This window comes from Macrotis lagotis, chromosome 1 (genome assembly GCF_037893015.1).
Source record: "Macrotis lagotis isolate mMagLag1 chromosome 1, bilby.v1.9.chrom.fasta, whole genome shotgun sequence".
Classification (NCBI taxonomy): Eukaryota; Metazoa; Chordata; class Mammalia; order Peramelemorphia; family Peramelidae; genus Macrotis; species Macrotis lagotis.
Genome location: NC_133658.1, coordinates 457,101,405 through 457,126,622, shown reverse-complemented (window position 1 = coordinate 457,126,622; position 25,218 = coordinate 457,101,405). Strand labels below are relative to the sequence as shown.

General features: G+C 36.7%; 1 protein-coding gene across 1 annotated transcript in view; it reads left to right on the top strand.

Moving 5' to 3' along the window:
• Positions 1–494: 494 nt before the first annotated feature.
• The window catches only part of DDX46 (DEAD-box helicase 46), a 61,624-nt gene continuing 36,900 nt past the window's right edge, over positions 495–25,218 (top strand). The window contains exons 1-8 of the mRNA XM_074213535.1: positions 495–705; positions 13,948–14,136; positions 16,671–16,811; positions 18,268–18,364; positions 19,278–19,443; positions 22,290–22,441; positions 23,507–23,620; positions 24,288–24,453. Of these exons, the coding sequence (XP_074069636.1) occupies positions 689–705; positions 13,948–14,136; positions 16,671–16,811; positions 18,268–18,364; positions 19,278–19,443; positions 22,290–22,441; positions 23,507–23,620; positions 24,288–24,453 (1,042 nt within the window). The 5' untranslated portion in view covers positions 495–688. The remainder of the gene's footprint in view (positions 706–13,947; positions 14,137–16,670; positions 16,812–18,267; positions 18,365–19,277; positions 19,444–22,289; positions 22,442–23,506; positions 23,621–24,287; positions 24,454–25,218) is intronic.

Genomic DNA, 25,218 nt, shown 5'->3' with positions numbered 1-25,218 from the left:
AGTTCTAATTCTTCTTTCACAACAGGACTAATATGGGAATGTGTTCAATGACTGTACATGTATGATCTACATTAGTTTACATGCCACTATGGGGAGGGAAGGGAGGGTGGTAGAAAGCTGTAGAAATCAAAAGCTTACTAAAAGATGAATGCTGAAAATTATCTTCGTGTGTATTTCACAAAAAAAGAATGACTTCTCCATGATTACGCAGTTGGTATGTTAATTAATTAATTAATCGAGATTCAATTGTTTCTTTTTTCAGTTTTGAAACACTCGTTTTCTCCTCCCTCTCATTTCCCTTCCTCAGATCTCCTTACTGACCATGTTCACAAGTATCTTGATCCGCCCTACTCAACTCTTACCTTTCACCAACCAGAGTGTGGTAGATGCAGGAGGTGAATCCGGGACCTTCCGTGGGAAGATCCGACGGCTGAGGCTCGGCGCAGAGTGCCAGGGGGGCCTCCGGCCGCTGGGGGCGCAGTGCGGGCTGCGCAGGCGGCCTCCCGCGCTCTTCACTCCCGGTAGGTTCCAGCTCCAGAGACGAGCACTTCCGGTCATCGTTGGCCCGCGTTATAATGGCTGCCGCCGCTGCCTAGCACTCCACCTCGCGTCGCAGGCAGAGCGGTCTCGCAGCGCGGAAAGCAGCGACGCCGTGGCCCACACGCCGGCCTCTCCTCGACGCGGCGCCATGGGCCGGGAGTCACGGTGAGCGGGAGGAGCCGGGGCCTCCGGGAGGCGTCTGTGAGGAGACAGTGAAGGCAGGGCGGGAGAGGGGCGGGAGGACGCCGTGAGGCCCGGGCTTTGCGCCCGCCCGTGGGCCCTGCGGCCCGCGGAGAGCGGGATCCCGCCCGCGGCCCGGGCCTGCTGCCAGCCCTGAGCGCCTCCTGGGCCTGGCGCCCGGCAAATCCCTCCTCGCCCGCGGGAGGCCGGGTGCGCCCTTATTGTAGGAGGCTCGAGGCCCCTCAGCCCGGACTTGTTTGCTTCACAAAACTAGCCCAGCCTCGCTTCCCCGTGCCCGTCTCCCCCGTGTTCCTCTCCCCCGTGCCCCGCTCCCCCGTGCCCGTCTCCCCCGTGCCCCGCTCCCCCCAGCCCTCTCCCCCGTGCCCGTCTCCCCCCAGCCCCCCTCCCCCGTGCCCCTCTCATCGTGCCCTTGGCCTCCAGTCCTCTCCTCGTTTTACCTTGTGCCATACTTAGGCCTCTCTAGACTAAGGTTCACAAGGGCCCACTGGTACTGTTTTCATCCTGGCAGCTCGGCTTTCTAGCCCGGGGCTCTCTCCCTTGTAGAATTGAATAGAAAAGCCTTCTCCAACTACCTCAGTCTTGGGGGAGTAATTTCCTGGGCTGGACTTTGTAGCACTTCATGCCAGTCTTTTTGTATGCATACTTTCTTTTTCTCACTAGGCTATGCTTCTTGGGGGCAAGGAAATTGTCTTATTTGTCACTTTTTTCCCCCTCAGTGGCCTCCTTGAGGCCCTGAACACAGGACCATACTTATTAAATGAAAGATTCATACTATTAAAGGAAACATTTATTACAACAACGAAAATCAACTTAGAAGTTTTACAGTAAAAGAATGTACACCATTTGCACAGATGTCAGAGATATTTGGTGGGGTAGGCATTAGTTTTCCAGTTATTTTTCCCTTTCTTCTCCCAAGCTTTCTGGTATCTGGAGGATAAGAAATCTGATCAGAAAAGAACAGTTGGATCCTATCATAAACTGTAGATTAAGATTAGTTCTAACAGTAAAGGTAATTCTTGTTTTGTGGCAGAAATTGAAAGGACGTACAACTAAGGATTTGCGGGATTATTTAGACCCTTTGGATTACTTAATGACTCTTATCTGACTTTAGTTTTAAATATACTTTTATATCTTTTATGTATATGCAAGCTAAATATGTGTTCACCAATAGAGAAAAAAATTCCTTACACATTTTAGATGAATATCCTCCCCACCCCTATTTTCCTTAGATTCAAAGTGGTATACAACATTAGATGTGATTGAAAATAGGATAGTAAGAATAAAAAGAAAAATGAGTTAAGAAAAATGGAGAAATACTTGTTATCTGAGATTAATTAATGACAGTAGTTGGATTTTAAATTAAGTCAAATTTCTTAACATAAAGCGAAAAAGGAATCTTGGCATCTCTGCCCATCATGGGCTGTCAAGGGCTGGGAAACCCTGGAGAGCTGTATCATTGGAAAAAGAAATGGTCATTGAGAATATAACCCAAATTCCATTTAAAATAAATGAAAACAATAGAAAATACTTGAGAGTTTACCTCCTTAGACAAGCCCTGGAACTATATGAATATAATAACGAAACACTTTTCACACAAATAAAGCCAGATTTAAACAATTGAAAATAATACCAGTTGCTCATGGGTAGTCCAATATAATAAAAATGACAATTCTACCTAAATTAATTTACTTATTCAGTCCCATACCAATCAAAACAACAAAAAATTATTTTTATAGAACTAGAAATGTACCCCCATGATGTCCTAAACACACCAAGAACATATTCTATTCATGACCATGCTTCTTGGATGTCATTTCAAGCTGCATATGTCCAAAAGGAACTCAGAATTTTCTGCTTCTCCCAAGCACCCTCATTTCTGTAAATTAACATCACCATACTGCCATTGACCCGTTTACCATCAGATTGTCATTCTTGACTTTTCCCTTAACCCCACAATCCAGTCATTTGCTAAAACTTGTGATTCCTGTCTTTATAACATCCCTTGGACTGTCTCATTCTCTCAGTCTATCCTAATTCAGGTTCTTATCTCTAATGTGGTTACCTCCTAATTGGACTTACTGTTTTTTCGACTTCCTCCCTGACCATATTCCCTATAACCAACAAAACTGATATTGCTAAAACGTAGATCTGATCATGTCATCCTCATACTCGAAAATCTTCAGTGGTTTCTTATTTTAGGATAAAATATAAAGTACTCTTATATTTTGACGTCTTGAACAAGTCTTCACTTTTTCAGATTTGCTTTGTGGCATTCCTTTCTTCAGTGCTATCTGTTGGAGTCAAAATAGCATTCAAATTCTTAACTGTATGTTGCATTTTATCTATTCACAAGGTCCTCCTGGTCTGGAGTGGTCACCTTCCCCTTGCCTTTAGATTCCCTAACTTCCTTCAAAGCACAGCTTTAGTGTCACCTCCTATAGGAAACATTTCCTGATTCCTTCTATTTGCATTCTCTTTCTTGAAAATACTTATATTTTATGTTTGTATCCATGTTGTTACTCACCTCCCTTTCTTCTCCTATCCATGTAAGCTTCTTGAAGATGGGACATTTCATTTTTCTCTTTGTATCCCCAGCATCTACCATAATGCTTGGATTGTGAAAATTGCTTAATAAATGCTTGTTGACGGGGCAGCTAGGTAGGTAGCGCAGTGGATAGAGCACCAGCCCTGGAGTTAGGAGTACCTGAGTCCAAATCCAGCCTCAGACACTTAATAGCTGTGTGGCCTTAGGCAAGCCACTTAACCCCAATTGCCTTGCAAAAACAAAAGCCTAAAAAAAAATTGTTGATTGATTCATATAATACTATCCTCTACATAGTAAATAACCAGTGAAATTACTATGAATGAATATATTATCTCTTATATCATCACATAAGACTGTCAGTGGAAGAAAGAGCAGGAATAAGAATTCACTTTTTTAAAATAAATTTTTATTGATATCTTTTGTCTTTACCTCACCTACATTTCCCAGTTTTTTCTTGCCTCACACTTCCAGAGAATCATCCCTTATAACAAATAATAAAGAAGACTGGTGGTGTAGGAGTTCCACAGAATTAACCAACATATGGGGTGAGCCTGATGATGTTTTATACCCATAGACACCCACATCTCCCCACAATAGGAAGAAGTGCTATCTTATAGCTATTGATAACAAGCTTCCCAAACACTTCTGAGGCCTTCTTTCTTTTATGATGATAATTATTGTAGTAGACATTCATATAGTACTTTGAAGAGTAAAGCAAAGAGCTTTACCTGACTTTATATTAGAAGTAATTATGTCCCCATTTTATTGATGAGATGTCAGAGACAGGATTAATACTGTATTAATGTCTCTTTAAAAGTGTGTTGTTTAATTGTATGAATTTCACTGTAAAGCATTGTATCTAGTTATTAGTTTGGTATCAGATAGGAATATCTTCAATTGTGGTTGAATCTGTATATTAGCCTCACAGAATTTATGTAGATCATATAATCACATTTAAAAAATAATATTAATGCTATCTGGCAAATTACTAAATTATTTATTATAAAATGTACTTTGCTCAATCTACCAAGCTTGTAAATTGTCCTTGTTTCCTAATTCTTCCTTATCCCATCTTTCTAGTCAGTTGGCAGATCTTGCTTTTTCTACCTCTAGTATAGTATCCCTTTTCTCTACTCATACAGTTACTTCCTTAGCTCAGGTACTCATCTTTTTCCGGGACAATTGCAATGGTTTTCTTACCTCATGTCTCTTCCTATTTCAGTTCATCCTCCACACAGCTGCCAAAGTGATTTTCTTTGAGTGCAGATTTGATCATGTCACTCTATTTGGTGAACTACTTATTCCCTCTAGGACAAAATATAACACTGTTGCCCTAAAAATCCTTTTGAACCTGAATCTCCAGCTTGATTTCTATATTCATTATGCATTATTCATTTCACACTCCTTGGTCCAGCCAACGATTTCTCTGTTCTTCATACCCAGCACTGTATCTCCAACCACTATGCCTTTCCCACTGATTGTCCTGGAATTTATTCCTCACCTTCACTTCTTAGAAGCCCTAATATCCTTCACAATTGAGCTCAAGCACCACCTTCTCATACAATACTTTTTTTGATTTCTGCAATTGTTCATGTCTTCTCTCTCTTACCTCTTTATATTTAACTGCCTGTGTTTATTTATTTTGTATTCATATATTTTTTGTTTCATGGGAAATAGACACTCAAAATAACAACACTGATTTCATCCAGAAATTTAATTGTAAATTAATTGTCACAACATGGAGACTTAAAGAGCCCCAGATGTACTTTTTGTTGACAAAGATGACTTACCAAATGAGAAGAGATGGCTGCCAGAGGATGCATTAGATTAGAAAGTAAACTAGTTTGTAAAAACTTAGAAAGAAAGATGAAGAACACAAATTAAGAAATTAAAATACATTAAGGATAAAAATAGAAGGAAGACTGCAAACAAAAAAATGGGAAAAAATTTATAAAAAATATCTTAATGTTTCTCATCAGAGATATAACAACTACACTTGGACCCTAACATTACAGTCCCAGATAAGTTTCTAGGAGTTGTAAAAATGTCACTGAGGAGAAAAAAGCTGGGAAAAACATCCAGTTAAACCAAAACTATATAGAAGAGTAACATTTTAAAATTTAATTTATTTATTTTACCAGTTATAAGTATAGTTTCCAGAGTTCTTTTTTGTAAAATTTTCTCCCTCCCACCCTTGCCTTCTCTGACCTGAAGATGGTATGTAATCTGATGTTATACATGTACAATCATATTACACATTTTCCATATTAGTCATGCTATGAAAGAAGAATCAGAACAAAAGGGGAAAAATTATGAGAAAGAAAAAGTAATAAACATTTAAAAAAGTGAAAATAACATACTTTGGTCTGCATTCAGACTCTATAGTGTATGACATTTTCCATCACTAGTCTTTTAAAATTGTCTTTGATCACTGTATTGCTGAGAAGAGTTAATTCTATTATCACTGATCATCATACAATGTTGCTGTTACTGTGTACAGTGTTCTAGAAGAGATGCATTTGTGTGAATGTTGAGGTACTGATGTATAAAGTACATGAAGGAGAAGATGCCAAATGGCATGGAAAATATCTCATTATTAATACCAAAAAAAGTGATAATGAGAACATCAGTAGTTATTGGCTTAGATTTCTGTTCAATTTCTACAAAATCTTTATAAGAACCAACTATATACAAATTAAGCACATCTTTAGGGAGGGTTTTATTGAATATTCACAAGTAATGCTATTATGGGCCACATCTTTACTATTTCACATAAAAAGCATGAAGTCCCATTGTATTTGATATTTCTTGATAACTACACATGGATGCTCTGGGTACACAACATCACCTTACAGATTCTTTTATAATGTTGTCTCTCAACCATACATCAAGCACATCCAAAATTCCTTGGGAAGATTCAATAGCAGAGGTATTTTCAGTAACACTCTGAATAAGAATCTAGCAAGTAATAAGATAAGGAGAATCAGCCACTGTGATATAAAAGAGATGATATACTTTGCAGGGATGTTTTATTGAGTACATCAAGTTCCAGAACACTATAGAGAAAAGAACATTCTGAAAGAAATCTGTATTCACTCAAATAAATTTAGCCTGTCTGGGAAAGACTAGGTGGATTAAGAATATCTATTGGCTACATTTCAACATGCCATCTGCTTGGACAACATATAGATATTATTCAACACTCCTATCTGTGACAGCATAGGAGATTGATTTTCATTGATTTTACTGATCCTTTTATAATACTAACATTGTATGATGTTGCTATATCAGCTCTAAAGAGGAATATTACACTAAAGATGAATATTATGCATAGGACAGTGGAGAAGTATATGGTAGATGTAAGCCAGCTACAACATTTTCAGTTCTCCTGCCTACTTCATCATTTAACTGAAACTCTTCTTTTTTTTAAAAATTCTGAACTTGACAAACACTAAAAAAAATGAACATTTCCATAAATAAAATAAAGAGGAATATTTGCAGAAATGTGAATCTATTTACTTGCAGCTCACTCTTTTTTAAAGATTTAATAAATTTATCATTTTTTTTCTTTTTTTTGGTTTTTGCAAGGCATTGGGTTTAAGTGACTTGTTCAAGGTCATACAGCTAGATGATTATTAAGTGTCTGAGACTGGATTTGAACTCAGGCCTCATGCTCTATCCACTGGGCCATCTTAACTGCCCCCCACCATGTTATTTTCAAAGTTTGTTGTTTTTTTTTTTAACTGTTGACCTTCCAGCATCCTCCAGGCTATCCTCCAGGTCTGGGATTCTCTATTAACTTTTGCCTCTTAGAATTCTTGGCTTCTGGGGCAGCTAGGTGGTACAGTGGATAGAGCACTGGCCCTGGAGTCAGTAGTGCCTGAGTTCAAATCCGACCTCAGACACTTAATAATTACCTAGCTGTGTGGCCTTGGGCAAGCCACTTAACCGAATTTGCCTTGCCAAAAAAAAAAAAAATTACTGGCTTCTGTCAAGAGATCATCAGAGGATACCTTTTTATAGTAAGCTAGTTTTTTCTCCTAGCTGATCTTCCATAGCTTTCCCTTACAATTTTATTGTTTATCTTTTCTTTGTATCTCAAATGGGTATATTTATATGTTTTCCTTGTTAGAATGTAAATTCCTTGAGAACAGGGGTTTTTATTTTTCATATTACTTAGTATGATACCTAGCATATATATATAGCAAACATTTTTAAAAATAGTTTTGACCAAGTCAGAGTATCATCAGGGAATTGTATAATGAGAAGAAATAATGGACTTCTAATGGGTTTAGAATGGAGACTGAGAAGTAGATAGTTTGAGAGTTCCATTCCTATCTTTGAAATGTGGGAAAAAACCAAAGAGGGCTTCCATTTGCTAGATTCCATGGCAAAATTCCCCTAGAAGTAACATAGGTTGAATAGTTATTGATAGGTTGAAATCTCTTTTGGTGGTAAATTCTTAATCAATGAGGATTTCGATCAATTTGTATGCTTCTATATGTAGTTGTCTTTTTCCCATAGAGCAATTTATGCTCAAAGAGTAAAGATTGTTTCATTTTTTGTTTTTGTATCCCCTTCATCTGATACAATTTAGAAAAGATGGATAAAAGTATCAATTTGTAATGAGTATTTTAAAAGAACAGTAAATAAGTAGGATTTAGAAAGAAGAACTTTAGATGCATTTATACCAACCCCCACATTTTTTAAAGAATAGAAAAACTGAGCCCTGCTAATAGAATGAAGGGAGAATTTAGTCCAGATCAAATCTGATTTCTAATTCAGTATTATTTTCTTTAAAAAATAAAATATTCCACCTTAAAAATTTTTTTATTAATATTTGTTTTTAGATCACCTTAGTTTCTGACTGTATTTTCCCTTTTCCCTCGGTGAGCCATCCTTTGTAATAAAGATTTGAAAAGAAAAATTAAAAGAACAGTTCAGTACAACTAACCCCAGAAAATAAACTAGGAAATATATTTAATGATCTGTAGCCCTCTCGCCACCTCTGCAAAGAAAGAAAGCAGAACATTTTCTCATCTTGTGTACTAAACTTAACTGCATATTTTTATTCTTTCATTTATATTGATGTAGTCTTTGTTTTCCTGGTTCTGCTTGTGTTGATTTTCATTAATTCTTCTAATTCTTTGAATTCTTTATTTGTATCATTTTATGGTTCAGTAATATTCTATTATATTAGTAGCAGCAATATTCTATAATATCACATTCATGTAATTTAATGTGTTAGGTCATTCCCCCAATCACTGGATACTTATTTTGTTTTCAGTTCTTGGCTATCATAAAAAAAAAAGTGCTGTCGTAAATATTTTATGTCTTTGATTCTTATAGTGATGTACCTAGCTTTAAGAGCTCAAGGTCAAAGAGTTTGGACATTTTAAGTTACTTTTTTGAAAAGCATATTTTCACATTACTTTTTGTTGTACTTTTCATTACATCATGTCTGTCTTCTCATACATTTTTTGTATTTTTTAAAAAAAATCTGTTTTTAAATTTTTTTCTGCTCTGGATCTGATTTCATCAGTATAGGTAAGCATGAAAACTTCAACATCAAAAGTAAATCATTAATTTTGTTATTTAGTCTTTTTTTACCTTTTTTTGGTTTATTTATATTAATACAATATTTTTGTTGTAAGAGTAAACATAAACGTCCCTTCCCAAAAAAAAGATAGAGAAATCTCAAGAATGGTGAGAGAGAGGGGGGCGGCTAGGATGCGTAGTGGATAAAGCACCAGCTTTGGAGTCAGGAGTACCTGGGTTCAAATACGGTCTCAGACATTTAATAATTACCTAGCTGTGTGGCCTTGGGCAAGCCATTTAACCCCATTTGCCTTGCAAAAACCTTAAAAAAAAAAGAATGGTGAGAGAGAGAAAGGTAAAGTATACTTCAGTTTGAGTTCAGATTCCAGCGGCTTTGTCTCTGGGATGAGTTACCTTCTTTATTATAAGTCCACCAGAGAAGTTGCTTCACTACTTTCCCTATAGTTGCTATTACTAGTTTTCACTCCACTCTATTCCTCCCCACTCTCATTTATTCTAGTTTCTCTTTCTCTTGTCCCTGTTCAGAAATGTGTTGTATCTGAGTATCCTCTCCCAAGATCTTCCTTCTCTTCTATCACCTACGCCCCTCCCTCCATTCCTCCTTATCCATCCCTTTCTTCTCAATTTTCTCTAGGGTAAGATAGATTTCCTCACCCTATTAAGTGTGTATGTTATTTCCTCTCAGCCATTTCTGATGAGAATGAAGGCTCACTCATTCCCCCTTGCCTTCCCCTATCCACTCCATTGAAAAAAGCTTTTTCCTGACTCTTAATGTGAAATTTCTTAGCTTCTTTATCTCCTTTCCTTTCCCAGTACTTTTCCTTTATCACCCATTAACTCCCATCTTTTTATTATGTCATACCATTATATTCTGTTCCTTCCTGTGCCCTCTCTATATATGTTTCTTCTACCAGCTCTTATAAATGAGAAAGTTCATATGAGTTCTCAATATCTTCTTCCCATGCAGGAATACAAACAGTTCAATATCATTAAGTTCCTCATAGTTAGTCCTTCTCTTCCACCCCCCTCAATGTTTCACCAGAGTCCTGTGCTTGGAGATCAAACTTTGTGTTCAGCTCTGGTTGTTTCAGTAGGAAAGTTTGAAAGTCCTCTGTTTAATGGACAGTCCGTCTTTTGGGGCAGCTAGGTGGCGCAGTGGATAAAGCACCAGCCCTGGAGTCAGGAGTACCTGGGTTCAAATCCAGTCTCAGACACTTAATAATTGCCTGTGTGGCCTTGGGCAAGCCACTTAACCCCATTTGCTTTGCAAAAACTTAAAAAAAAAGTCCATCTTTTCCTCTGAAAGAGGATGTTCAGTTTTGCTGGGTAGTTGATTCTTGGTTGTAAACCAAGATCTTTTGCCTTCCTATGAGCCCTTAATGTAGATGCTGCCAGATCCTGTGTATTCCTGACTATAAAGCCACAGTATTTCTTTCACCAAGCTGCTGACTTGGTTTTCCATGATTTATCTGCATTGTTCTCATTTCTCCTCCCAATTTTTCCTCTACCTCCCTTAATTGTTTTTCAAAATCTTTTTTGAACTCATCCATAGCCTGAGTGTATTTTCTATTTCTCTTGGAGCTTTTGGATACAGAAGTTTCGATTTAGTCATCATCTGAGTGTGTATTTTGGTCCTCCATGGGACCAAAGTAATTTTCTTTTTTTTTTTTTTTTAAATTTATTTTTTTATTCTCATTTTGTACAAATGTTTTTTTTACATTAATAAAATATTCTTGTTTACAAGTAAACAAAATACCCCTCCTCCTCCCCCATGCTTGTTTGGGCGAAAAAAGTAAAGGGGAGAGGAAAAAAATTAAAATAAAAAAAAATAATAGTAATAATTGTAGGTATGGCCAGGCGGCGCAATGGACGAAGCACCAGCCCTGGAGCCAGGAGTACCCGAGCCCATATCTGGCCTAGTACACCCAACAATCACCCAGCTGTGTGACATGCAAGCCACCCCAACCCCACTGCCCTGCACAAACCAAAAAAAAGAAAGGAAAAAAAAGACCCAAAATAAAATAAAATAGTAATAATAGTAGGGGTGGCTGGGTGGCAGACAGAGCATTGGCCCTTGATCCAGGAGCACCTGGGTCCAAATCCGGCCCCAGACACCCAAAGATCACACCCGCTATGTGGCCCCAGGCAGGCCATCCAGCCCCATTTACCCTGCACCCTCCCCCCAAATAATCATAACAAAAAATGTGCTTCAGTCTTTGTTCCAACACCAACAACTCTGTCACTGGTGGATCACATTCTTTATGATAAGTCCATCACAAAAGTTATTTCCATATTTTTCCACCATTGCTATTGCTGATCGCAACTCCCTCCTTTCTTATTTCTCCACTACCATGTACTACATTTTCTCTCTCCTTTCACTCTGACTCTGCTGAAGGGTCGCTGAGTGGCGCAGCAGACAGATCCTTGGTCCTGGGGCCAAGAAGCCCCGAGCCCCCATACCACCCCTCAGGCCCAGCATCCACCTGGCCCTATGGTCCCGGGTAGGCCTTCCAATCCCAGCCCCTTGCAAGAAGTAAGAAAGAAAATGTGTTATATCTGGCCACTCTCCCCCCATGGTCCATCCTCTCCTCCTTTATTCACATCCCCACCCCTTCCCCCTGCTTTCCCCTCCTTCTTATTCCAGATGTCTATAACCCATTGAGTATATATGCTGTTTCCTCTCCTAGCCATCTCTGATGAGAGCCAAGGTTCCCTCATTCCCCCTTGCCTCCCCACTTCCATATCATTGCAATAGCTCATTGTAATAAAGAAAAATCTTATGTGAAATATCTTGGATTATTCCCCTCTCCTTTTTCTTTCTCCCATTCCATTTCCCTTTTTTTTCTATTGACTCCATTTTTATACCATATTTTATCTTCGAATTCAGCTTTCTCCTGTGCTTCAACTATAAAAGCTCTCTCTACCTGCTCTATTAACTGAGAAAGTTCATATGAGTATTATCAGTGTCATTTTTCTATGCAGGAATACATGCAGTTCATCCTCATTAAGTCCCTCATATTTCCCCCCTCTCCTCTAATCTCTATGCTTCACCTGAGTCCTGTATCTGAAGATCAAACCTTCTGTTCAGCTCTGGCCATTCCAAAAGGAACCTTTGAAATTCTCCTGGTTCATTGAAAGTCCATCTTTTTCCCTGGAAGAGGGCATTCAGCCTTGCTGGGTAGTTCATTCTTGGCTGCATTCTAAGCTCTTTTGCCTTCTGGTATATTGTATTCCAAGCCCTACGAGCTTCCAGTGTAGCTGCTGCTAAGTCCTGTGTGATCCTGACTGCAGCTCCACGATATTTGAACTGTGTCCTTCTGGCTGCTTGTAATATTTTCTCTTTGACTTGGGAGTTCTGGAACTTAGCTATAATATTCCTAGGGGTTGGTTTTTTGGGATCTCTTTCTCTGGGGGATCGGTGGATTCTCTCCATTTCTATTTTGCTCTCTGCTTCTAGAATATCAGGGCAATTTCTTGTAGTAATTCTTTGAAAATGATGTCAAGGCTCTTTTCCTGATCATGACTTTTAGGTATTCCAATAATTTTTAAATTATCTTTCCTAAGTCTGTTTTCCATATCAGTTGTTTTTTCAATGAGATGTTTCACATTTTCTTCCAATTTTTCATTCTTTTGGTTTTGAAGTATTGTGTCCTGATAAATTCATCAATCTCCCTGAGTTCTATTCTTTGTCTGAAGGATTTGTTTTCCTCAGAGATTTCTTATCTCTTTTTCCATCTGGCCAATTTTGCTTTTTAAAGCATTCTTCTCCTCAATAACTTTTTGAACTGTTTTATCCATTTGACCTAAGCTGCTATTTTCTTCAGCATTTTTTTTTTGGATTTCCTTGAGTAGGCTGCTGACTTCATTTTCATGTTTTTCCTGCATCTCATTTCTTTTCCCAGTTTTTCTTCTAACTCCCTCATTTGATTTTCAAAGTCTTTTTTGAGCTCTTTCATAGCCTGAGCCCAATTTCTATTTTTTTCTTGGAGTCTTTAGATGCAGGAGCTTGTTCTTCTTCATCTTCAGACTGAGTATATTGATCCTTTTTTGCATCATAGATAATGTATTTCTCAATGGTGTTCCTCTTATTCCTCTGCTTGCTCATTTTCCCAGCCTTAGCCTGTTTTGGGGGTGCTTCCTGAGCTTTGGGGACACTCCCACAAGGGTCTCAGTATGTGAGGCGCTGTCCTCCCTCCTGGTCTGTGAATGACCATCTGTGCCGCCCTCTGCCATGGGGCTGAGGTGGGGGGGGCTAGACTGCGATCAGGATCTGAATGTGGTCAGACCCCCAGAGTTCTGTTCCAGGGACAGAGGACAGAGCTCTGTAGTCCCTCTTCACTCCCTTCCCTAGGTTCAATGGGCTCATGCCCTGGGGGCTCCTGCTTACTGGCTCCTCCTTCTTTTTCCTGGATCTGCCCTGCTGAGGTCAAGCTTGCTGTGTGCCCTCAGGACTGGGTTTCAAGTTCTCACTCTGGCTGAGGTCCCTGCCCTGTACTCCCTGTGGCGTAGCTCAGGAAACTCCCTGGCTGTTGTGAGCTGTAGCTCCCAGTGCCCTAGAACTGCCTCTGGCACGCTGCCCCCCTAGTAGGCCGCCCCTCCAACCCCGGGGAGCAGAGCCTTTCTGCTCTTTTCCAGGTTACCTTGAGTAGGAGAACTGCCTCACTGGGTTCCTCTGTGGGTTCTGTCTCTCGAAAATTTAGTTAGAGTCCTTAGTTTATAGTTTTTAGGAGAGAGTGCCGAGGAGAGTTCCTCTCTTGTGGCTATCTTGGCTCTGCCCTCCAAAAATAATTTTTCTTAAACTTAAATATAAAGAAATCTGAAACTTGATATATGCAAACAGAAGCAAAAAATGTTTGTCATCTAGTTATGAAATGATATGGGTTATTACCAGTAACAATTAATTTAATGCTTTCAGAAATTGTTCAGGATATATAAATTCTATTAAAATGCTTTCTTTCCCTTGACTATACATATTTACATGACACACAATTCCTTACATGTTCATTCCAAAGTTCATGCTAAAAAAAAATGGTCTTTCTATTGATTTACTTGTATAATTAGGTTTTATAAAGGTAATTAATTTGTATTGTTAAAAAAAATAGGCACTATAGGAAGCGATCAGCATCCCGGGGTCGATCTGGAAGCCGATCTAGGAGTCGTTCTCCATCTGACAAGAGAACTAAGCGTGGTGATGACAGACGCTCAAGAAGCAGAGACCGAGATAGAAGGCGAGAAAGATCTCGAAGTAGGGATAAGAGAAGGTCTCGATCTCGAGACAGAAAACGTTTGAGGTAAGTGGTGACATTTCAAATAAGGTATGATAAACTAAAGTTAAATGATGCCTACTCCATAGGGATAGAAACTGTACTGTTCATCCTTTTTTCTAGGGAACTCCCAGGTTGGAAACTTTATCTACCAGGCAAATCTGTAACTTCTTTCTGCCTAATGGGACACTCAGAGAGTTGCTGAGAGCACTTAGAAGTGAAGGGACTTGTTCAGAGGTGAAATTTGAATATAGGTTTTCCTGAACCTAGATTAGGCAAGGAGTTACCAAATCAAAATCTTCCTATGATTCCATTATTTGGAGATGCTTTTTTTTTTAATTTAAATTTTTGATTTTTGATTTTTGCAAGACAATGGGGTTAAGTGACTTGCCCATGGTCACACAACTAGCTAGGTGATTATTAAACATCTGAGGCCAGATTTGAACTCAGGTCGTCCTGACCCCTGGGCCAGTGCTCTATCTACTACACCACCTAGCCACCCCTATTTGAAGATTGTTTATCATTAGTTTCTATTTTTATAAGAGGCCTGTAGAAGTTTAATTCAATTTAGTTATACACAGTTAGTTGAGTGGTGAAGTAGGATATCTACTTGACTCTTCTCTAACCTTTTTTCTCTCCATCCTACCTTTTCATCTTACATATCAGGGTTGTCCAAAACACTGGCTATATACTGCCCACACTGTGATTTTATGTAACCCCCCCGTGGGTTTACTATAACCCAAACTGCCATAGAGCTCTTACTGAAATGGCAAATCAAAATATAATGTCTGTAGTTTCAATAAAATCTTGTAAAAGTAAGGTTGGACAGCCCTGTTATAGACAAAGGAATAAGTAAATTAAAGGGAGGGATTTGTCCATCATCAGGAAATTTTCCTCCCATAATACCAGGGACTTTTTATAGAATACAATTATATACTAAACTGCTGAATGAGTATTGGAGACACGGTAGTAATTTAGAGTAAGAAGAGTAAAGAATATGGAATTTTCATCTGTTTCTATAAGAAAGGTATGATTTGAATGAACAGAATGAAGAAGGAAGAAAAAAATGCCTTCCATTTAAATGAAAGGCAATGATAAGTTTTATTTATGGGAAGATGGTGAAGAGAACTGTTTTAAGAACCTGAATTGCCATAAGTATTTTTTCCATTGTTAAAATTTTTCACAGCACTTTATTTCATAGCCTACCTTTTATTTTTATCCATGTTTCTGTCTAATATCCTTGAGTGCTTAGACTGTCTTTTAATCTTCATAGCCTCATTGTCAAGTACATGTTTTTGTATTTGGTAGGTACTTTAATAGATGCTTTTTGAATGAGTCCTCCTGATATAGCTGCCTCATACTTGCCTCCCCCTCCCCCCCATTCATCCTGGAACATGGACAATATGAATAGTTTTGATTTTATTATTCTAGTTTACTGACTACCCCCCCCTCTCAGAAGGAGAGTGAGATCATTTTCTAATAGATAAAGCAGTCTGATACAATTTTATATTAAAGTTATAGATGTGAGTTATTAGTATAATTAAAAATAGCTAACAAAATAGTGCTTAGTATGTGCCAGGCACTGTACTGAGCACTTAAGATTATTATCTCATTTGATTTGTCACAACTGGTTTTACAGATAAGGAAACTGAGACAAACAAATTAAAGACTTTCCTACATTGGTAGGTAATATCTGAAGTCAGATTTGAGCTCAGATCTTCTTGACTCCAGGTCCTGTTTGCTGCACCACTTTACCACCCCCCCACATTATCTACCTGTCTTTATCAAAGATCATTTTCATTAAATGTTGACAAATAATACTATGATATTAATACTTATGTATTTGTTCAGCTTCATTTTTCTTGAATAAAATTTGCTGTCACTAGCAATTTTGTTGCTAATCACCCTATCAAATGCTAAACAAATGCTTTTATATCTTTATTCTGCAAATCTGTTTCCAGGCTTCCCTCTCTCTTTTAATCTTTTTTTTTTTTAAGTTTTTGCAAGGCATTGGGGTTAAGTGGCTTGCCCAAGGCCACACAGTTAGGTAATTATTAAGTGTCTGAGGCCGGATTTGAACTCAGGTACTCCTGACTCCAGGGCCAGTGCTCTATCCACTGCGCCACCTAGCTGCCCAGGATGTCTAATGTTAGCAACCATTCAGCATGCTTTTGTTAATCCCTTAGTATATGCCAACCCCTGTGCTAAAGTTTGAAAGTACCTAGGCAAAAAAAAAAAAAATCAAAAACCAATCCTTGCTTTCAAGGAGCTCATGCTCTGAAGGGGAAGACTACATGCAAACATGTCAATCAAACAAGTACTTATATAGTAGGCACTGTGCTAAAGAAATTCAACATACAAAACCAAAAGTCAGTTCCTGTCTAATCAGAAACGGTCCTTAAACTCAGGATGCTCTTCTTGCTTCAAGGCCTACCCTTTCTCCAGTTTTCCAAGACTTCTCTGAATCGTTACAGATTTAACAACATTGTGAAAAATAGATTTGAAGTAAGTATAAGTTTCAAATGACGTAATGATTAATTGATGACTTTTCCCTTTCTTAGACGGTCAAGAAGTAGAGAGAGAGAGCGAAGCAGAGAGCGGAGACGATCTCGAAGTCGAGACAGGAGACGATCAAGAAGCAGAAGCCGAGGAAGGAGATCACGATCATCTAGTCCTGGCAAAAACAAGAAAGCAGAGAATAGGTAATGTCAGTATCCATCATCATTCTAGGACAGGAATAGGGTCATTTTTCTTATCTCTTTAAAAAACATTCTCCCCACTCTTTTTTAAAAAAAATTTTTAGTTTTTACGAGACAGTGGGGTTAAGTGACTCAGCCAAGGTCACACAGCTAGGTGATTAAGTGTTTGAGACTAGATTTGAACTCAGGTCCTCCTGACTCCAGGGCCAGTGATCTATTCACTGTGCCACCTAGCTGTGCCCCCTACCCACTCTTAAAAGCATTTACTTTTACCTTCATTCAGAAAAGCACTAATATTAAAAATATATAAATAAGAACAAAAAGAAAATTCAGAAAAACTAGTTAAGTACAATAGAAACAAACAAGTGATTGAAAATAATTATATATGTAATCATGTTTTTTATTTGCCAGTTATTAAAATAAACCAAACACGTTTAAAATGAATTTTGTTGCATTTATTACATAGGTAACTTTGTAATTCGTCAGTGTGCATATTTTTTTACTTTAGTCTCATGTTTTTCTATATTTTTTGAATTTTTAATATTTTTTAGCTAATTTTTATTATATTCTTATATAATTTTTCAGCTGGTTCCCGAATCATTGTCTATGTAGTTTTTTTTTCAGTTTTTTGACATCACAAATTGTGCTATTGAGAATATTTTTCTAGAGTCCTTTTTCCCCCATGTGAGTAGAGTTTAAACCAAATAGTGCAATTGTGGGGTTACAGAGTGTGAACACTTTGATATGTATTGGATAATTCCTTCTTGTTTTCCAAATTGATTGAATCAACAACCAACAATTGACTGGCTTAAAATGATATGACTTTTCTGTTCCATCCAGCACTTAACAAAAAGGAGATTAATTTAGCATTAACATGGAAAGGATACTCAGCAAGTATACAAAACAGTATTGTGTAGACACAGCCTCCCTTGTCTCTATATAGAAATATATTTGGTCAGAGTGTCTTAGAATCAAATGAGTGTGATATTTTTGCAACAGTAGGATATCCATCAAGTATGAGAATCACTAGCCTTTTTATGTACTTGACTGGAAAACTGTAATGACAGATTATAATTAATCTGGAGGAATATAGCCTTAGTAACAAAGTAGCCTACCTTATGTAGCATGAATCTAAGATGATATTTCTTCTATTATATTAAGCCTTTTATTTTTCTTTGTAAGGGTGATTGATGTTAATTTTATTATGTTAGGTTGTAAAATCTTTAATATGTGTATGGATTTGATATATATATATATATGGATTTATCACTTTTAATGCTTTTGCCTACATTATTAATGTATTTGGCAGATAAATAATAGAAAAACTTTGGTTTTGGCTTTTGAATTACATTATCTTTATTTAACTATTTGGAAATTTGATATGTAAACATGTGAAAGCATTTTCATATTAATGGCCCTAAAAGCATGCAACACAGATTAACATGTTTTCTTTCTTCAGGTCAAGGTCTAAAGAGAAAACAGATGGTATAGATGTTTCCAAAGACAAGAAAAAAGAAAAAGATGACAAGGAGGAAGAAAAGGAAAAGGATGTTAGTGTATGTATACCAACTTAAAAGTAAAAGTATTATTAATCTGCAACCAAAATGACAAGAAAAATACAGAAATTGTTTTTCACTCTTGAACAGAGAAATTCAGAAATAAAACTTATTTAGTTTTGTGTCACAAAGATCTGAGAATCACAGCTGGAAGAACCTTAGGGTTAAATTTGTCCACTTCTTTCATACAGAAAAGAGACTTAAATACCTTGTCTTAGGACCACAAAGGTACTAAATGGGGTAGTTGGGTTTGAAACCTGGGTCTTTTAATTTCTGTTCAGTACTTTTTTATGTTGTCACTCACATCTGGCAGATTTGTGAGTACTTTAATTTAAATTTAATTTAATCGATTTAATTTAATTTACTTTAATTTCTTTCAGAAATAATCATAGTTACCATAGGAAACTCTAGCATCAAGAGTTAGTTTTGTTATTGGATAGATGACATGGATGGAAACTTCCTTCATATGGATAATTGTGGTTTGCTCGCCGCTTTGTAGTGGGAAAAGTTTTTTGTCGAAGAAGTATGAGAAAAATAGATACCTAAGAGGATGATTCAAATCTAAATTTAGATGAAACTGCTTGAGTAAATTTCTTTGAACTTTAGGACCTGAGTTCAAATGTGACCTCAGATACTTAATAGTTACCTAGCTGTGTGACCTTGGGCAAGTCACTTAACTCCATTGCCTTAAATTAAAAAAATTTAATAAAAAAAATTAAAAACCCTTTAAAGTAAAATTCCTTACTGGAAAAACATTTTCCATTTTATTTTTAAAAATTTAATTTAGTTTTTATAGCATACTCCTGATGTATACCTAACACTTTACTTGTGGATATGAGTGTATATCAATATTTTTCTTATGTTGTGAATTCAGTATATACATGAAACATAATTATCCACTTTTCTATTTTAGAACTTTGACCAGAATAAATTGGAAGAGGAAATGAGAAAACGGAAAGAGAGAGTGGAAAAATGGAGGGAAGAACAGCGTAAAAAAGCAATGGAAAATATAGGAGAACTGAAAAAAGAAATTGAAGAGATGAAGCAGGGGAAAAAGTGGAGTCTGGAAGATGATGATGGTATATTTTTTTGTTTGTTAGCTTAACAGCCTGTTTGTGAATCAAATCAGTAAAACATTTATTAAGAACTTATTTTATGCCAGGCATCATGCTAAGAACCTGACACACTAAGACAAAATAGAAAAGTTTTGACTTTAAGGAGCTTTTACTTTATTGAGGGAGATATGTCAAAATAAGCTAATTTGGTGGTGTGGAAAGTAGTGCTAATAGAGGAAATTAGACAGACTTCATATAGAGTAGACTTGTATTTGAGCTAAGGCTTGAAAGAAGTGAGAGTTTCTAAGACTACATTCCAACTTGGATCCTTTGCAAAGATGTGTATACGGAAAATGGAATGTGGTGTCTGAGGAGAAGCAGGAAGACCAGTTTGATTGAGTGGTAGAGTGCCTGAAGGGGAATATTATATAAATAAGATGGAAAAGTAATTTGCAACCAAATTGTAGAGATTTTTAAATGCCAAATAGAGAAGTTGGTCTTTAATTCTACAGGTTATAGGAATCCATTGGAGTTTATTGAATAGGAATGAAGTTGGAAAGGGGAGAGGCTTGAGCCAGGAAGATCATTAGCATTGGCTATTGCCAGTCACAAAGTGATGTCTTTAACTTGTTCATCCATTCCCCAATTGATGGGCATCTCCTCAATTTCCAATTTTTTGCCACTCCCAAAAAGAACTTCTATAAATATTTTTGAACATGTGAGACTTTTCCTGCTTTTAATGATCTCTTTGGAATATAGATCTAGTAATGGTATTTACTGGGTCAAAGTTGTATTTCCCTTTGGGCATAGGTCCAAATTGTTCTCCAGAATGACCAGGTCAGTGATCTAGTCTGGAGAGAGAATGTGATCAACAATATCATATGTGGCAGAGACATCAAGAAGGGTGATTGATTAAGCAATTTAGAGCTTGAAGGATCTTTAAAAGCTATGCCAATTATTTTATTTTACAAATGAAGAAACTGAAACCCAGATGTAGGCCAAGCAACTTATTGAAGGTCACACAGTATCACTAATGGGATTTTAATTTAGATCCTCCAATTGTGAAGCCAGTGCACCAGAGACCAATTTTTAGTTGAATTATGAGGTGAGAAGCCAGATGCAAATGAGAAAAGAAAGTTCAGGCAATAACATTTAAACTTCTTACTCTAGGAGTTTTGAGAAAAAGAAATGAGGATTAATAAGACTAAAAGATTAGATGGTATTATATAGTCAAATAAGGACTTTTTATAAATCAGATAGAAAGAGGTATGTTTTTAGGTAGCAGGGAAAATGCATTAGAAATAAGGAGATTAAAAATTAGAGAGGAAGGGGTGGCTAGGTGGCGTAGTGGATAAAGCACTGGCCCTGGAGTCAGGAGTACCTGGGTTCAAATCCAGTCTCAGACACTTACTAATTACCTAGCTGTGTGGCCTTGGGCAAGCCACTTAACCCTGTTTGCCTAAAACCTAAAAAAAAAAAAAAAAAAAAAATTAGAGAGGAGAAGGAGAATTGTTTGAGAATCTGTTGGAGGAGATGGAAAAGGATGGGATCAAGGACACATAAAGGAGAAAGTCCACTTCAGGTTTTGAAGTAAGGGTGGAAAAGAATGTCAAGGGGTTTTGAAATGTAGTGAACGAGATTCACGGAAGTACACAGTAAATAGTCTCTATTTTTCTGAGTAAAATATAAAGCAAAGTCCTCAGTTGAGAGGCTGAGAAGAAGTTTGTGAAACTTGAGAATAGGAGATATTTTCCAACAGCCACTGTAAAGGTAAACTGAAAACATTTACCTACTTCAGTAAAGGACCAGTACACAGTAAATCACATAAATTTATTTTGAACTCAGCACAGTGTGATTTGGAATTGAGGAGGCTGATATAGGATTATAACTTGACAAGGCATGAGTGGTTCCAGGACAAGGGGGCAAAGGATTTAAGAGTAGAGGAGAATGTTATATTTATTGAATCTAATGTTAAACCTAGTGTCAGCCTGTAGTGTCCAAAGCTTTGGGAAGGGACAAAAATGAAGTTAGAGTAGTATGACTGATTTTGTATTAAATATACCTTTTAGATTATAGATAAAATAAACATACAAGAAATAATATTTAATGTAAGGGCAAGTCCAGGATAGGGATGGCGTAATCAAATAATTTAGAATCAAGTTCAAGGGTAAACTACTTACAATACCTATGCAAAAGTCTATACTTGTAGGATAATTTTCAGTGGTATACAGTGTAGTTATTATTGCTTGGAAAACTACTGCCTTAACCACTTTGCCAATTTCAGTCCTTTTTTCCTGTTTCTCTTGGACAATGATGATGATGGTGAAGATGGTGATTATACAAATAAACATTTACTAAGCACCTACTATATGTCAAACACTATGCTAAGCTAAACTTTGGACAACTTTGCTTTCATTCAGGTTGTTCTTAGCTTTTTTCATATTCTTCCTCTTATTCTGTTTTTTTTTTTTAATTTACATGATATAATCATGGTTTTTTCTCTATTTATGATTTCTCTCTCACTTTTAGTGACTCCTTTTCCTACCCATCCATAACGCTAAGTATTTCTGAATCTGTTAACATTTCTCCCCTTGGAGAGCATATTCTTTCTCATGGTTTTTTCACCCTGTGCTGATGAACTAACTTTTTTGTGTTAAGTCCTTTCATTTGCACTCCAGTTCCATACTGCTGGCTACTTAGTGTATAACAATAATTGTAATTGTTGACATTTAATAATGCTTTAAAGTAAAAAAAGTTATTCCTTATTAAATGATTGTGAGGTAGATAAAACTGAATCTGGCATTCCTTCCTTTCCCTTTTCACTCAAGTCTGAATCAACTCCATCTGTAACATATTCTCTTCTCTTTTAGATGATGAAGAAGAGCCTGCAGAAGGGGAAAAGGAAGGTAATGAAATTGAAGATGAAGAATTAGATCCTTTAGATGCATACATGGAGGAAGTAAAAGAGGAGGTCAAGAAATTTAATATGAGGAGTGTTAAAGGTGGTGGTGGAAGTGAAAAGGTAAGTTTTATTATTTTCATTATTTTCTATTTGATCATTTAAAAAAAAAATTTGTTGGGACAGCTAGGTGGTGCAGTGCATAGAGCACTAGCCCTGGAGTCAGGAGTACCTGAATTCAAATCCGGCCTCAGACACTTAATAATTACCTAGCTGTGTGGGGGGCAGCTAGGTGGCATAGTGGATAAAGCACTGGCCCTGGAGTCAGGAGTACCTGGGTTCAAATCCGGTCTCAGACACTTAATAATTACCTAGCCGTGTGGCCTTCGGCAAGCCACTTAACCCCATTGCCTTGCAAAAAAACCTAAAAAAACAATTTGTTTCTGGAGATTTCCAGGAAGATGGAAGAGCAGATGACTGCAAAAGACTCTGGTTCTTCAGTATCATCATTAAAAACCACAGAAATACCAAAAGGAAATAAAGTATTCAGAAGAATTTATTTTTAAAGCTATGTTCTGCACAGAAATTAACATAAATTTCATAACAATGAAAAAAATTATGAATTCAAGAAAATTGGAGCAACAAAACCAGGAAAAAATGCTTAAAGTACTTGGATACAAACATTAGTGATAAACTAGAAACCAGAAATACTGTTAAGGAATTGAAGGAAGAAATGGAATTAGTAAAAATATAACAGAACTGAGTGCATTTAAAAAGTCATGACAAATAAATGGCAAAACTGAACCATTGGTAACATCCTTGAAAAACAGAAATAATTCCTAGATTTCAGATTCTGTTATATGAAGTATTCTTAGTTCTATTAAGAATTCTACTTTTAGGCATTTTATGTGAATTTAGAAAAGTTAGTTCATACTTAAGTTTTTTTCCCTCATATGAAAAGTGTGCCATAGGACTGATAATTTGCACAAATATATTGTTGAAAAGTTTTTTACTTTTAAGTTAAATGTATTTGTGCAGTTAATACCTTTTTATTTGATTTATCATTTATTAACTTCCTTGCAAGTGATGCCAAGACTATTGAGCTGAACTGATGTTTAAAATTAGTGTGTTGTGGTTTGTTGACAATTTTCAGTTTTGTGGGAAATTTTATATCTTATTATGTTTTAGAAATCAGGACCAACTGTTACAAAAGTTGTCACTGTTGTGACAACTAAAAAGGCCACTGTAGAATCTGAAAAGAAGAAAGGAGAACTCATGGAGAATGACCAGGATGCAATGGAGGTAGTTCACTATTCATATTCACTGAAGTCATATTGGATTCTTGACCTGTCTTTAGGAAGTATTCTTTGAAGCCTTGTCAATTCATTAAAATAAAATTAGAAAAGATAACTCTCCTATTTTTTTTCTAATGTTCTGTGACAGATTAGCAAATATTGGCTAAATTTATAAACTGTTAGAAAAAGGAAAGTGAAAATTATTTTTACCATCATTGACTGTTTTTATGCAAGGAAGAATAAGAAAACTGTTAGTTTAATTGAACCTTTTAGACTGTGGTTTACTTTATAATGCAATATCTTATTTTAATTATATGATTTTGTGGCAGAGTAGGAATAGAAAATAAAGTGTCAATAAAAACCTCATTATCTTTATTTCTTCTCCAGGAGGGAAACATTAAGTGATAACACAATTTTATCTTACAACCTAAAGTTTAAATATTTTAAGATTAATTTTAAAGCCATTCCCTCTACTGATAAAAATGTTTTTTCGGAGTCCTACTAAAGTATAATCAAGACTTTTTCCCTTTTAGACTTTTTTGAGAGGTCTAGAATATTGTGATTGTCATAAAAGCCAAATTAGAGTTTACAGGAAGAGACAAAGCAAGTGAGTTAAAATGTGAAGAAGAACCATCCTTTTCAAATGAGTCATTTTATAATTTTCTAATCTGTAGTATTCATCAGAAGAGGAAGAAGTTGATCTTCAGACAGCCCTAACAGGGTATCAGACCAAACAGAGGAAGCTCCTAGAACCAGTTGATCATGGAAAAATTGAATATGAGCCATATAGAAAAAACTTTTATGTTGAAGTTCCAGAGCTGGCAAAAATGTCTCAAGATGGTAAATTAATAAATTTTTGGTGTTGGGGATACTTTGATATTGTTCAAAGAATAGATAATACCTTGAAAGAATTAAGACTCCACTCCCCAAGCCAATGAAAATGTTTCTGTTGCATTTTTGTCTTAGGCAGGCGATGAGGGAAAATTGGTGGTGCCTTTGTGACCTTAATGGGCCAGGAGAATTCTAGGAAGGACTCTGTCCTAATTTCAGTTTCAGAAATTAACATAAATATTGCTTCCTAACTACTCTTTCTGTAAATAAACTTAAAAAAAAACCTGATCAGGAGTTAGGAGTGACTGCTGTTTTCTTTCTCCACTAATCTCTTTGTCTTAGAGCACTGGCCTTGGATTCAGGAGGATGGGAGTTTGAATCCAGCCTTAGATACTTGACTCTGCCTAGCTGTGTGATCTGAGGCAAGTCAATTAACTCTGATTGCCTCATATCCAAGGCCATCTCCAGTTGTCCTGATTCATATCTGGTCACTGGACCCAGATGACTCTAGAGAAGAAAGTGAGTCTGGTGACTTAACACAGTACTCCATTTAAATCCAATCCACGCACTTGTCATGGCATCACCTCTTACGCATTGGTGTTCTTTGAAAGTGAAGGACAAAAAAAAAAGTGAAGGACAAACAGTATCATTATTATTATTATTATTATTATTATTATTGTTATTGTTACCACCTCCTTTATGGAATAATCACAGATAATATGGGAAAATAAAAAATGTTCTTGGACCTATTTAAAAACTGTCAGTTCTGTTTAC